At 33.2% G+C, this 13,445-nt stretch overlaps 1 protein-coding gene across 2 annotated transcripts in view; it reads left to right on the top strand.

Annotated features, from left to right (window-relative positions):
- The window catches only part of SMC5 (structural maintenance of chromosomes 5), an 89,413-nt gene that overhangs the window by 54,901 nt on the left and 21,067 nt on the right, over positions 1-13,445 (top strand). For both annotated transcript variants that reach the window (XM_045840176.1, XM_045840177.1), the window contains exons 11-15: positions 1,722-1,835; positions 7,567-7,661; positions 8,313-8,445; positions 11,160-11,333; positions 11,448-11,617. In XM_045840176.1, the coding sequence (XP_045696132.1) occupies positions 1,722-1,835; positions 7,567-7,661; positions 8,313-8,445; positions 11,160-11,333; positions 11,448-11,617 (686 nt within the window). The remainder of the gene's footprint in view (positions 1-1,721; positions 1,836-7,566; positions 7,662-8,312; positions 8,446-11,159; positions 11,334-11,447; positions 11,618-13,445) is intronic.

Consider the following 13,445-nt stretch of genomic DNA (forward strand, 5'->3'; position numbering starts at 1 on the left):
TTTCCATGAGTTACTTCTAAAAATTTCAGTATAGAATTGGAGAAGTGTGCAAAGATATTTTTATACTTATACCCATCACAGTAGTGTTTGTAATAGCAGAATGATGGGTCAAAAATAGAAAGTTTTCAGATATGCTGTATAGTATGTAAATTATGTGATATCCTTATACTGGAGTGCTATGCAGGCATTAAAAATGTTGCCCTAGATTTCTATTTACTTATATAAGAGGACATTTGTGACATATTCATGAATTATAAAAAAGGTAACAGGATACAATGTATAGAAAGATTTCATTTTTAAAAAATTGTGAAACAAGATGCTGCCATTAACCACCAGATCATCTTGGAGTGCTGCATATATTTCCTCTGTCTGACTGTCTCTTACTACTGTGACTGTGAAGATGTGGCTTTGGAGAACTTTACCAAACATTTTCTTCACCAATTTTATGAGAAGGAACATGCTATGAAACTGATAAAGCTGCAGAGCCAACAAGGTGGCCAAATCTTCTTTCAGGATGTCAGGAAACCAGACCATGAATGCAGTGGTGTATTTGGGAAAAACTGAATCAGTCACTGCTGAAAATTAATAAACTGGCCAGTGAATGACCCCCTTCTTGTGTGACTCTCTTGAGACTTAGTACCTATATTAGCAACTGAGATCCATCAAAGAATTGAATGACCACGAAACCAACTTACACAAGATGGGGGCTCCAGACTCGGACATGACAGAGTATCTCTGACAAGTACACCCTGGGAGAGAATGAAAATGAGAGCTAAGTCTAGATGGCTTATCCATAGCTATGAAATTTTTTTAAAAATTTCCTATTGTCATATTGCTTACCCTTTCTATAAGTTGTAGCAAATACCCACATATATTTTATTTCATTTGGTAAAGTACCAGTAAACTACTTTGGTACCCCCCTCCCTACCAAAGTGTGAAACAATAGACACTAAAATGTTTATAGTGTTTTTGTCCGGGTGATAGTTTAAGAAAGCTGATTTCCATCTGCTGGAGCTACTCTTTAAAATTTTCTAGTGTTTTTTTAATATGCCTCTGTTGTGGAGATGTATTGTATTCATCATTTGTAATAAATAATAGATTTTACTCTTCTTAAAACAGTTTTTCCTGACCTATCTTTGTATCTTCAATACCACTGAGTCTCAGCATGTGGAAATGCCTAATGAGTTGATATTTTAAAATAAATCATTATGTTTTTATGCTCTAGTGGTACTAACCTTGGGTTTCTTCTGAAGGCACTAACAGGTACAATTAATCCATAGCTATTTTTTCCATTCATTTCATAAAGTTTTGTACCAATCAGTTCTTGCCGTGTACAGTATGAATTCCTCTTGAAGATTAAGAAACATATTACAAGTTTGGAGATAGATGAGAAATGTTTATGCTTTTAGATCACAATTAATACTGTTTCAATGTTTTCAATGAGTGACCAGAAAAGAACTTGATTATTAGATAATATCAAAACCACTATGCCTCGGGTACTATCCAAGTCTTAACTTTCATTTTACTGTTTATTGGATGTTTCTGGATGGTAAATTAGATTAAATAGATGTTTTATAATGTTGACCCTTCAATACCAAGTTCTTTTTTGTCTTCCTTTTTCTCAATCATTAAATTTAATCTAATTCAATAAATCTAAGTTAAATATAATTTTCTAATAAGTTTGGGTTTCCTTAAAATCAACTTTTCTTTGTTTTGCTTAGATCAATATGAAAGATCATAAAAATGCCAAATATATTGAAAATCATATTCCACCAAATGACTTGAGAGCCTTTGTATTTGAGAGTCAGGAAGATATGGAGGTTTTCCTCAAAGAGGCAAGTATAAACTAACGTGTTTTGACTCACTTGGCACTTCTGGTAAAGTTTAAAAATCAAACTAGAGCTAAAAGTGATAATGCCTAATTTTACTGGCAGTAACTTCTGTGTAAGGCACTCAGTTTCACTAATTTCTGTCTTATCTGTAATATTATTGGGGAATGAATTTATTTTATAAGAGGAAAAACAGCCTAATTCCCTCTGTGACATTTCTGTGATATTGTTTAAAGAGAAACATCAGAATGATGGGTCTTGGGTTTCTAACATCCTTTTGGGAACTATATTGGGATGCACTGTTTTTCTTTTGATGGGAAATAAATATGATGTTGTTTATGACATAAATAAAATCACTTAAAAAAATTGAGCCCTGACCCATGTGGCTTGGTTGGTTGGGCGTCATACTGCAAAGTGAAAGGTTGGCAGTTCGATTCCCGGTCAGGGCACATGCTTAGGTTGTAGATTTGGTCCCCAGCTGGGGGCATACAAGAGGCAACCAATTGATGTTTCTCTCTCACATTGATGTTGCTCTTCCTCTCTTTCTCTCTCCCTTCCCCTCACTTTTAAAAAATAAAATATTGCTTAAAAAATTATAATACTGTGTTTGGCTAGAAAACACCACTGACCAAGAATCTAAGTCAATGAAAGGCAGCATGGCTTAGGAGTTAAGAGTATAGGCTCTACAATTAGACTGCCAGGATTTGAATTCTGGCTTTGCTACTCACTTGGGCAAGTTGCCTAAATGTTTTGTGCCTCAGTTTCCTTATCCCTAAAATGGAGGTAATACTGCCTACTTCAAAAGATTTTGGGGAGGATTAAATCAGTTAATAAATGAAAAAGTATTTAGATAGTGCTTGTTAGCTATTTCGTATGTTATGTGTATATTGTTATATATCTATTGGGTTGGACAAAAATTTTATGTGTTTTTTCCCATAAGATGGCTATAGTGCTTAATTGTCTTTAACTTCATTGGGAAGAATTCTGCTAGATTGTATGTGAACAATTGTCATATCAGTAGGCATTTAAAAAAACTTAAGAAAATTAATTTTTGTGTAGCCATTTTAATACTGAAGATAGAAGAAAATACACATTTTCAGTATATTATACTTTATTATTTCAAGAAAGGTAAAAACAACTGAAACAAAAGATTTGTGCAGTGTATGGAGAAGGTGCTGTGACTGATCGAATGTGTCAAGTGATTTGTGAAGTTTCATGCTGTATATTTCTCACTGGATGATGCTCAACAGTCAGGTGGACAGTTGAAGTTGATGGCAATCAAATTGAGACATTGAAAATAATCAACATTATACCATGCAGGAGATGGCCAACATACTCAAAATATCCAAATCAATAAAGTTATTGATGAAAATGAAAAATGTGTCTCTTACTTGACAGAAAAAACTAAATGGACTTTTTGGCCAACCCAATATGTAGTATATGTTGTTAGCTATGTATGCCAGTATATATTGTCAGTAAAATTTCTTTTTCCTTTTTCATATGCCTTCTACTTCTTTAAAAGCTCCAGAAAGATTAGGCTTAGACTTTGTTTTGTTTAAACCTTTGTTAGTGAGTCTGAGTGAGAATAGGACCCAAAATCGGCTCAAGTGGACCTCAGTTTCTCTGGTAGACAAGTGACTGGGAAGAATCCTTAACTTTTTTTTTTTATTTATTTATTTTCTTTTACCATATTGTTTTCCATCTGGTTTACAGATTGACAGGGAATGTGAATACAGACTTTATAGAAAGGTTGAATGTGTAAAATTATAAAGTGGACATTTTATAATTTGTGTATTTTAGGACTGTTGAAGTATAATCAGTGAGGTGGTATCCGAGGTCATTGAAGAAGTTGGTTGCTTGGGTTACAGGTCTGTGAGAAGTGGAACATTATGAAGGGTGTTCAGTCAGGTGTTACTAGACGACATCTTACTTTGCAGACCACCAGTTTAGCCTACACTGAGTACCTTGCTTTGCCCTAGAGCATCATCCTTCTTCCTCTGTGCTGAGGATTTGAACCATATACTGATAATATGACATATGTTTCTGAAAATTTGACTTTTTTTTTTTCCTGTGCTGTGACAATTTCCAAAAGATCTCATCAGTAGGACCAGAGCTTCCTTTTACATGTATGATTTTTTATGTATTTTGAGTTGTGAAATGTATTGCATGTAACCGTCTGTAGTTGTATGTACTTGAGTGTATCTCTCATCCTTTTAGTAACTTAAAAACCATCTTCACAGTTTTCACCATTTCATATACTGCTGTGCACTATCATCACAATTTATATAGTACTAGTACTAACTATATGATTATTTTATATTTTTCTTTAAATCACTTTTTACTACTTAAAACATTCTGAGTATAATATCACCACAAAATTAGGAAACATAATTTGAATAGCAATAAAGATGATACAAACAGTGTTAGTGAATTCTAGATCCGTACTGTTGCTTACTGAAAGCAGAGAACATGGGTTTTTTTAAGGAGATAATAAAGAGTTAAGGACATGCTGACAACATACAACAACTTTCTCCTTGCGATTTGAAATATTGAAAGGAAATTATTTTTTATTGTGTGATTCAGTTTTATTTAGGGTACCCACTAAAACAATACATTTTATGAACTGAAATGAGACCTATATGCTAGTGTCATTGATAGATTGATTCATGGTCAGTATTTTTTCATCAGTATTGTTTAATCTATACCCTCACTGTCTTTTTAATAATTTTATTTTGATATAACTTTAAACTTAAAGTTGCAAGAGTATACATGGAAATTCTGTATACCTTTTACCCAGATTCACTATTTACATTTTGTCCTATTTGCTTTATTATTTGTCCATTGCAAATTACAGTCAGTTTTGCTATAACCTAGCATATATGTTCCTAACAGTCACTATGCTATGTAAAATCATTTACTATTTGTGAATAATGCTGCAGTGAACATTGGACACATACATCTTTTCGAATAAGTGTTTTCAAATTAGATACCCAGAAGAGGATTACTGGGTGATATGGTAGCTGTATTCTTAATTTTTTGTGGAATCTCTGTACTGTTTTCCAGAGAGGCTGCACCAGTTTACATTCCCACCAGCAATGTAGTTCTCTTTTCTCCACATCCTCTCCAAAACTTTTTATTTCTTATCATACTGATAAGTAGTCCTTCTGATGGGTACCTCTTACAGCTAGTAAGGTTGAACATCTTTTCATGCATCTCTTGGCCATTTGCATGTATTCTTGGGAATAGTGTCTGTTCAGGTCCTCTGCCCATTTTTAATTAGTTTTTTTTTGTTGTTGTATGAGAACTTTATATAGTTCAGATATTAGCCTCTTATCAGAGGTATTGCTTGAAAATAACTTCTCATTCAGTTGGTTAACTGCCTTTTTGTTTTGTTGGTGGCTTTTGCTGTGTCCCACTTATTTATTTTGGCTTTTCTTTTCCTTGCCTTTGGTATTAAGTTCACAAAAACCCCTCTGAGACCAAAGTTCCTAAGTTTAGTGCCCATATTTTCTTCTATATATTTTATTTTTTTAAGTCTTATGTTCAAGTCTCTAATCCATTTTGAGTTAATTTTTGTGTATGGTGAGAAGTCTGATTTCATTCTTTTGAATGTGGTGTTCCCTTTTTCCCAACACCATTTATTGAAGAGGCTGTACTTTCTCCATTTTATGTTTTTGGCTCATTTGTCAAAATTATTTACCCTTGTATATGTGGATTTATTTCTGGGCTCCAGATTCTCTTCTGTTGGCCTGTGTCTGTTTTCTTGCTAATACCATACTGTTTTGATTGTTGTATGAATTTTGAAGTCAGGGAGTGTGATACCTCTGGCTGTGTTCTTTTTTCTCAGGATTGCTTTGGCTCTTTAGGGTCTTCTATGGTTCCAACTTTGAGGATTTTTTGTTTTATTTCTTTGAAAAATGCCATTGAGATTTTATGGGGCTTGCATAAATTTGTTTATTCCTTTATGGAATATGGTCATTCACCTATATTCTTCCAATCCATGAACACAGAATATCCATTTCTTTGTGTCCTCTTTAATTTTTGTCAACAGTGTTATGTAGTTTTCTGTGTATAGGTTCTTCACTGCCTTTGTTAAATTTATTCCTAAGTATTTTATCCTTTTTGTTGCAATTGCAAATGGGATTGTTTTCTTAGCTCTTTTCCTGATATTTCATTGTTAGTAGATAAGAACTGAACAGATTTTTGTACACTGATTTTGTATTCTGCAACTTTGCTGCATTTGTTCATTGTTTCTGTTAGTCTCTTGGTGGACTCTTTAGGGTTTTCTTTGTGTAGAATCATGTCATCTTCAAATAGTGACAGTGTTCTTCATTCCCAATTTGGATTGCTTTTATCTCATTGCTCTGGCTGGAACTTCTAGTACTGTGTTGAGTATCTGGTGAGAGTGAGCGTCCTTGTCTTTGTTACTGATCTTAAAGGAAAAGCTTTCAGTATTTCACCTTGGAGAATGACATTAGCTGAAATTTTGTCACATGTGGCCTTTATTATGTTGAGATACTTTCCTTATATACACATTTTATTGAGTGCTTTCATAATAAATGGATGCTGTATCTTGTCAGAAGTTTTTTCTGCATCCGCTGATACAGTCATATGATTTTTATCTTTCATTTTGTTAATGAGGTTGTATCATTGATGTGGATATCTTAAACCATCCTTTCATTTCTGAAATGAACCCCCACTTGATTGTGATGTGTTTTCCTTTTAATGTATTCTTATATTTGATTTGCTGGTATTCTGTTGATACTTTTTGCTTTTATGTTCATCAAAGATATTAGCCTATAATTTTCTTCTATATTTTTCTTGCCTGGTTTGGCTGTCAGGGTAATATCGACCTCATAAAGTGAGTTAGAGTATTCCCTCTTCTTCAAATGTTCGGTAGAATTCACCAGTGAAGCCACCTGGTCCTGGAATTCTTTTACTTCTTTATTGTGCTTCACTACATTTTCTAGTACCATTTCTCTTTTAAATTGTCCTGAGGTAGATTAGACATCCTTGCTTGTTCCCAGACTTAGAGGGAAAACACTCAGTATTTCTCTGTTAAGTACTATGTCTGCTGAACATTCATCATAGATGCCCTTTATCAAGTAGAGAAGTTTCTTTTTATGTCTGTTTTGTTAAGAATTTTTATCACGAATGGCTGTTGAATTTTGTCAAGTGTTCTGCATCTACTGAGATGATCATATGGCTTTTATACTTTATTCTGTTAATATAGTAAATTAGATTGGTTGACTTTTTGAATGCTACATCAACCTCATGTTCTTGGGATAAACTGCTTGGTTGTGTATACTGTTCATGTACTGCTGGATTCTATTTACTAATATTTTGTTAAGAATTTTGCATGTATGTTCATGAGGGATATTATAAGTTTTTATCAGGTTTTGCTATCAACATTATGCTGATAACATAAAATGACTTGGGGAATGTCCCTTCCTTCTGTTTTCTGAAAGAGTTCTGGTGTTGCTTCCTTAACTGTTTCATAGAATTTATCAGTGAAAATGATCAAAGAAATTGACTCGTAAAAACACGTAACTACAATATAAAAACACATAATATCAGTATCACACTAAAAATTTCCCTGATAGGAATCATTAAATATCCTATCAGTGTTTGAATTTCTGATCATCCCATGAATGCCAGTAGCAATATGGTAGCTTTAAGAATCATTTTGAATGAGAGCAGATGGTAATTAAAATAATATTTTTTTCCTTATATTCAGGTTCGTGATAATAAAAAGTTAAGAGTAAATGCTGTTATTGCTCCTAGGAGTTCATATGCAGACAGAGCACCTGCAAGGCCTTTAAATGAACTAAAGTAAGTCTTAAAAATATTAGTAGAACTAACTTGTTACCTTTCACATATTGGGTAATCTTTTATCTCTCTGCTATATTTTAATTATCTTTTTGTCACATAAATAGGTTTGTTATAGGCTATATTATTTCCTTTTAGGATCTCTACTTAAGTCTAAAATAAGGAAAAATCAAGGCCCAGGAACAGCCATGGTATAGCTAGTACATGATGGTGATGTTTTAAATCATCAAAGCAGTACTGGACTATTTAATAAAAAATACCAAAATAGTTGGCTATTGAGAAAATAAAATGATAAATTATCACTTAATAATGCAAAAATAATTTCCAGAAGGAGTAAATGGAAAAATTGCAATTATAAAACAGCTATAAGTAAATATAGCTGTTTAACTCTAGATGTAAGTAGACATTTTAAATATGAAAGAAATGGAAGAAACGACAAAAGAACAGATTAATAGCTTGTAATTGTAAATATATAATGGTTAAACCTTGACAAGGAAATAAATCTCAATATTAATCACTTAATCTTAAGTAATTTTAAAATATACAAAGCAAAATGGCTCTTATTTTATTTGTTGTTTATTGGCTACCTGTCAGCTATCAAAATTTTTAATGGTATTTTAAGAAGAAAAACCTAATAGCCGCTACTCCTTTCAGACAATATGGATTCTTCTCTTACCTGCGGGAGCTGTTCGATGCGCCTGCTCCTGTCATGAGCTACCTATGCAGCCAGTATCATATCCATGAAGTTCCTGTAGGGACCGAAAGGACCAGAGAGAGAATTGAACGGGTAAGGAAGTGCTTAATTGGTAGTTTTGTTAACATTTCTTAGCTTAAAGTCAAGGAAAAATTATAAGAAATTTAAAGAAGTGTATCATTCTGTTGTTTTGAACCACACAGAAAGTATCTTTGTATTTTGTATTTTTAATATGCCGTAAAACAATAACTACTGACTAATCCTATGTGACAGGAGTGATGGGGAGTTACCTAAAGTAAATAAATACTTAATACTTATAGGGTAATTTAATAAATTAAAACCTGAAAAGAAATACCTGGCACTCTTAACCTGATTCTGGCTTGCTTGATAAACCTATTTTTAAACTTTATATTAATGTTTAATTATTTAAATGCTTGTATTCTAGATTATGTTTCAGACAAATTATACTTCAGGATGATAGGCTGTGATACAGAAATGTTTTAGTAAACCCTTCCCTTTTTAAAGCTTCCACTTAAGATTACCTCATAAATGAATGACCACCCTTAATGGGATCTTATTTTCCTCGCTTAGTATAGCTACTTAAACTTTTTTTAAAACTAATTGTAATTTATATATTTACTTACTTACTAAATTTATTGGGGTGACATTGGCTAGTAAGATCATATAGGTTTTAAGGAACTCTTAGTTCATATATTCTGTTAGTACGCCTCAGGATTGTTTTCTTAGAAGTACTCTCCAGGACTACAAACTGCATTTTTTTTTTATTATTATCACAGGCAGAAACAGGGAAGAAATCCCTTCTAAAATAGGTTTTTCTATAACACCAAGTTACCCTGTTATACTACTTCTGAGCATCTAGGACCCAATTACAGACTTAACCGCTATTCATAATACTGAATTTGTTAGAATACGTGTTCAAATGTTTTAACCAATTTACAGTTATCTCACTGTACCTCTTTGGTCTAATTCCACGTGTTTAGAAAAAAAGGACAAGACCATCTGCATAGACCAACCAGCGTTTGTCATAACTTTAGGGATAGGTAGGGCTATCTGAAGGTAGGGGTAGTACGAATTCTTTACTATTACAAAAGGACTATAGATAATTTGATAAGGGCTTTTATAATTTTACTTTGGAGCAGAAAAGAACAATTACTGCAGTTGGGAAATTCTTTTACCTTTTGAAGAGTGCTTCAAGTTGAAGTAGTTTTATGTACTTTTATTTTTTAACATTTTGTTTAAGTCATTTAGAGAGCTTTAACCCTACAGTTTGTAGTAGAGAGAAAGCATTGGAATTCAAATAATTTACATTAAAAGTAAAATTAATGTTTATGTTCCACTTTATCTCTTTTCAAGTATTGTTCATTAACCTTTTTTTTTTTTTTTTATTAATCATTGGTCATATACAGTTTTCTCCTTTTTACTCCCAATCAAGTCCCCCCTCCCACCCTCCCCACTTCATTAACCTTAATCTCTGGTTTTGTGTAAGTGATGATATTTTTAAAATCCTTGAACACATTGATGTTTTCTATGCTTTATTGTTTCATTGTCCAACTGAATGCTATATTATATACAAATATCTGTAAATTATGATGAGATGCTTCTCAGACATGTGAATAAACAATAAAGCCAAGTCAGGAAGTATTTCAAACACTTGGTAAAGCCCCTGGCATTATCTTCGCTATCTTTCAGAAGATATAAACCTTTGTTGAAGAAACTTTGTCTTTGTGTCTGCGGTTCTGTTTCATGTCTAGATAATGACAATAACAGCTATATTTCTTCATTAGACTAAAGATACATTTTTTAGTGTAAGTTTTGCTTTATTATTGAATACTAACATTTTAGATTTTTTAACAATGATTATAACTTATTTATGGAATTGTTCCCTCACTAATTTCTGGAATTGTTCCCTCACTAATTTCTAAGTCCCCCTTTTGGTTAAATTATCTGCTGATGCTCTTGACATCGGTTTTGGTGGGAGTGCCCTTCCCTCACCATCTCTGTCGGTTCAAATCCCATTTGAAATTTATTTTCATGAAACTTAGGTAACCTCTTCTAGGCTTTCCTTCCATTCTAATTTATTTAACAATGGTGATGCCAGTTTATAAAACCTGTGTCTTCTCTCTTCACTTAGACTATAAATTTCTGGAGGAAAACAAACCATAGGAGTATTGGTAATAAACCTTTGTAGAGATTAGGAAAAACTGCATTACAGCAGCTTATTCTTTATTAGCTCTGTGTTTGTATATTTATAATGTTATGGCATTTAGAATGTACTTTATGAACTTCCTTGTATCAGTTCTTGAGAGAAAAGAGCCCTCTAAAATGCAAAAAAGTCTCTGAACTCCTTGAAAGGTATTTTCATTAAGTATTCTCTCAAATATATACAGGAATTAAATATAAGACTGTGTGTCTTTCAACTGTGTAATTGAGGGGAAGGCAGAGTAAATGACGTACCTGAAATAACACAGTTCAATGTAATGGATACATGGGTCCTGGTATATTTTTCTGTAGATACAACAAAGCTTCAAAAGTATGCTGAGTTGGGAGAGATTATATAGCAAAGCATAATATAGCTAACTTTGCTAGTGATTTTGGTTTTCTCCTAATTTCCTTGTTGTTATCTAAAATAATAACCTGAAATATATCAGTGATGTTGTTGGGTAATGAATGTATATCTACTATATTTTGATCTTCTAAAATTCACTTAATCTGTATTTTTAATTCTTTAGTCCTTTTAATTATATCATAATTATTAGATGTGCTCTGATATTTATTTTATGCTGTAGGTAATACAAGAAACCCGATTAAGACAAATGTACACAGCAGAAGAAAAGTATGTGGTGAAAACTTCCTTTTATTCAAATAAAGTTATTTCTAGTAACACATCCCTAAAAGTAGCCCAGTTTCTCACAGTCACCGTGGATCTAGAGCAAAGAAGACACCTAGAAGAACATCTAAGGGTTGGTGTTTTGTTTTGTTTTTTAAATTTAATATTAGAAAAATATTAACTGGACTTATAATACTTTAACTAGAAATCTTTAAAATATATATTAACAATTTTGAATATCCCATAGGAAATTAATAGAAAATTGCAAGCAGTGGAATCAGGGTTGATTGCCTTGCGTGAAACAAACAAACATCTAGAACACAGAGATAATGAACTTAGACAAAAGAAGAAGGAACTTGTTGAAAGGAAAACCAAGAAAAGACAATTGGAACAAAAAATTAGTTCCAAACTAGGAAGGTATGTTGCATCCACTTTTGTGGGGTGTGTGTTAGGGGCACAAAGCAGTATGGGGATATTAGTAGTTTACCCTTGATATCATAATCCCAAAGCACATTTCGTAATTTCTCTCTCAAACTCTAATTTTACTCCCAAGGGGAATGAACATTGGCTCCTAGTTTCAAGGTTTTTCCCATATTCTACCATGCCATAGCTAAGCTCTTCTTTTGTTCATTTGTGCTTCTTGCCAATAGAATAAAAATGTAAATTTTAATGACATAATCAGCTTTTAATAATCAGTGACAGCTCATTGCCTTGAATAAGGTATAAGTTTACCATGCCTAATGTAGTTTGTGTTTCTAAACACAATCATATATTGAGTAATATTTGAGATGCATTAAGAAAATTTATTTTTTAAGCAAATAAATTGTCATTCACTTTTATTTTAAAAGTTAATAATGTACCATGGTTTCTTAAGGCAAGGTGTCTGTATTTAGTCTAACTGCCTAGAATTTTTTTACTTTGAGCCTTTTCCAACTTTCGCCCTTCGCTTCATTCCTGTCTTTAATCATCTGCAAACACTTAACCTCTATTCTGAGGCTGCCATATTGGACTATTATGTTGTTTAAAACTAAACTCTCTCCTCGCCCTGGCTTCTCTGGCTCAATGGATTGAGTGCCAGCCTGCGAACTAAAAGGTTGCCTTTTCATTTCCCAGTCATGGCACATGCCTGGGTTATGGGCCAGGTCCCCATTTAAGGGCATGCAGGAGGCAACCAACTGATTGATAAAATATCTTGCATATCAATGTTTCTTTCCCTTTCTTTCTCCCTCCCTTCCCCTCTCTCTAAAAATTAATTAACTAAAAATAAAATGAACTTTCTCTTCCTTAAGTAATGTTTATTTTTGTAGTGAAATGACCTTTCATACCCATTACCAGCTGTCTGTCTCCTATGTACAGTTCTGCACTTCGGAATACTACAGTGGTGACCTGGGTAGTGGTCTCTCTGACTTGTCCCCTCTCTATTCAGTGCCTCCAGATTATTGTTGTTAAATTTATCCTCTTTTCGTGTTCCTGCCCTCCTTCAAGATAATCTGTTGTGGTTTCCTGCCATTACTGCATAAAATTGACTTAAATACTACTTTCCCTTAGACTGGCTTTCAAGTTTTTCAAAATCTTGTTTCACTCAACCCATTCCAACTCATCTCCCTACGTGCCCCAACACTGTCTTCCATGTATCATTCAGTCCGTTCTATAACTCCATTGAACTAGTTCATTTTTGTTGATTATTGCTTCCATCCTTTGTTCTTGTTTTATTCCCTAATGGCAGCATAGTGTAGTGGAAAGAACTTTGGTGCCAAATACAGCATACCATTTAGTATCTCTGATCTTAGGTAACTTATTTAACTTCAGGGCCTTAGTTTCTTCATCTTAAAGGGCAAAGTATTAACTTTTAGCATTGTTGTATTATGTCTTCATTATGTTTGTTTTTAGCTTATTAATTAAATCCCCCTAGTTAAGCTCCTTAAGGCAAAAGACTATGTTCATAAACAGTATTAATAACAAAAGTAACAACTTATATGTATCAATCAGTTACAGGCCAGACACTATACTAAGTATGTTATGGAGTTTACATCTTCACCACAACTCTAGGAAACGAAAGCCAGACAAGTAGCATTCAGTTGCACTGTTCATCAGTGCTGAGGAGCAAATTCAGATCCATCTTTGTGATTTTAGATACCGGTAGTACTAGCATTACCTAGATTATACTGGGCACATAATACATCTCAACGAATACTTTTTGATCCTGAATAGTTGTATAAGATGATTATCTAATCTAGAAGGTAGC

The sequence above is a fragment of the Phyllostomus hastatus genome, unplaced genomic scaffold (genome assembly GCF_019186645.2).
Source record: "Phyllostomus hastatus isolate PE091 unplaced genomic scaffold, TTU_PhHast_1.1 phas_contig_34, whole genome shotgun sequence".
NCBI classification, from domain to species: Eukaryota; Metazoa; Chordata; class Mammalia; order Chiroptera; family Phyllostomidae; genus Phyllostomus; species Phyllostomus hastatus.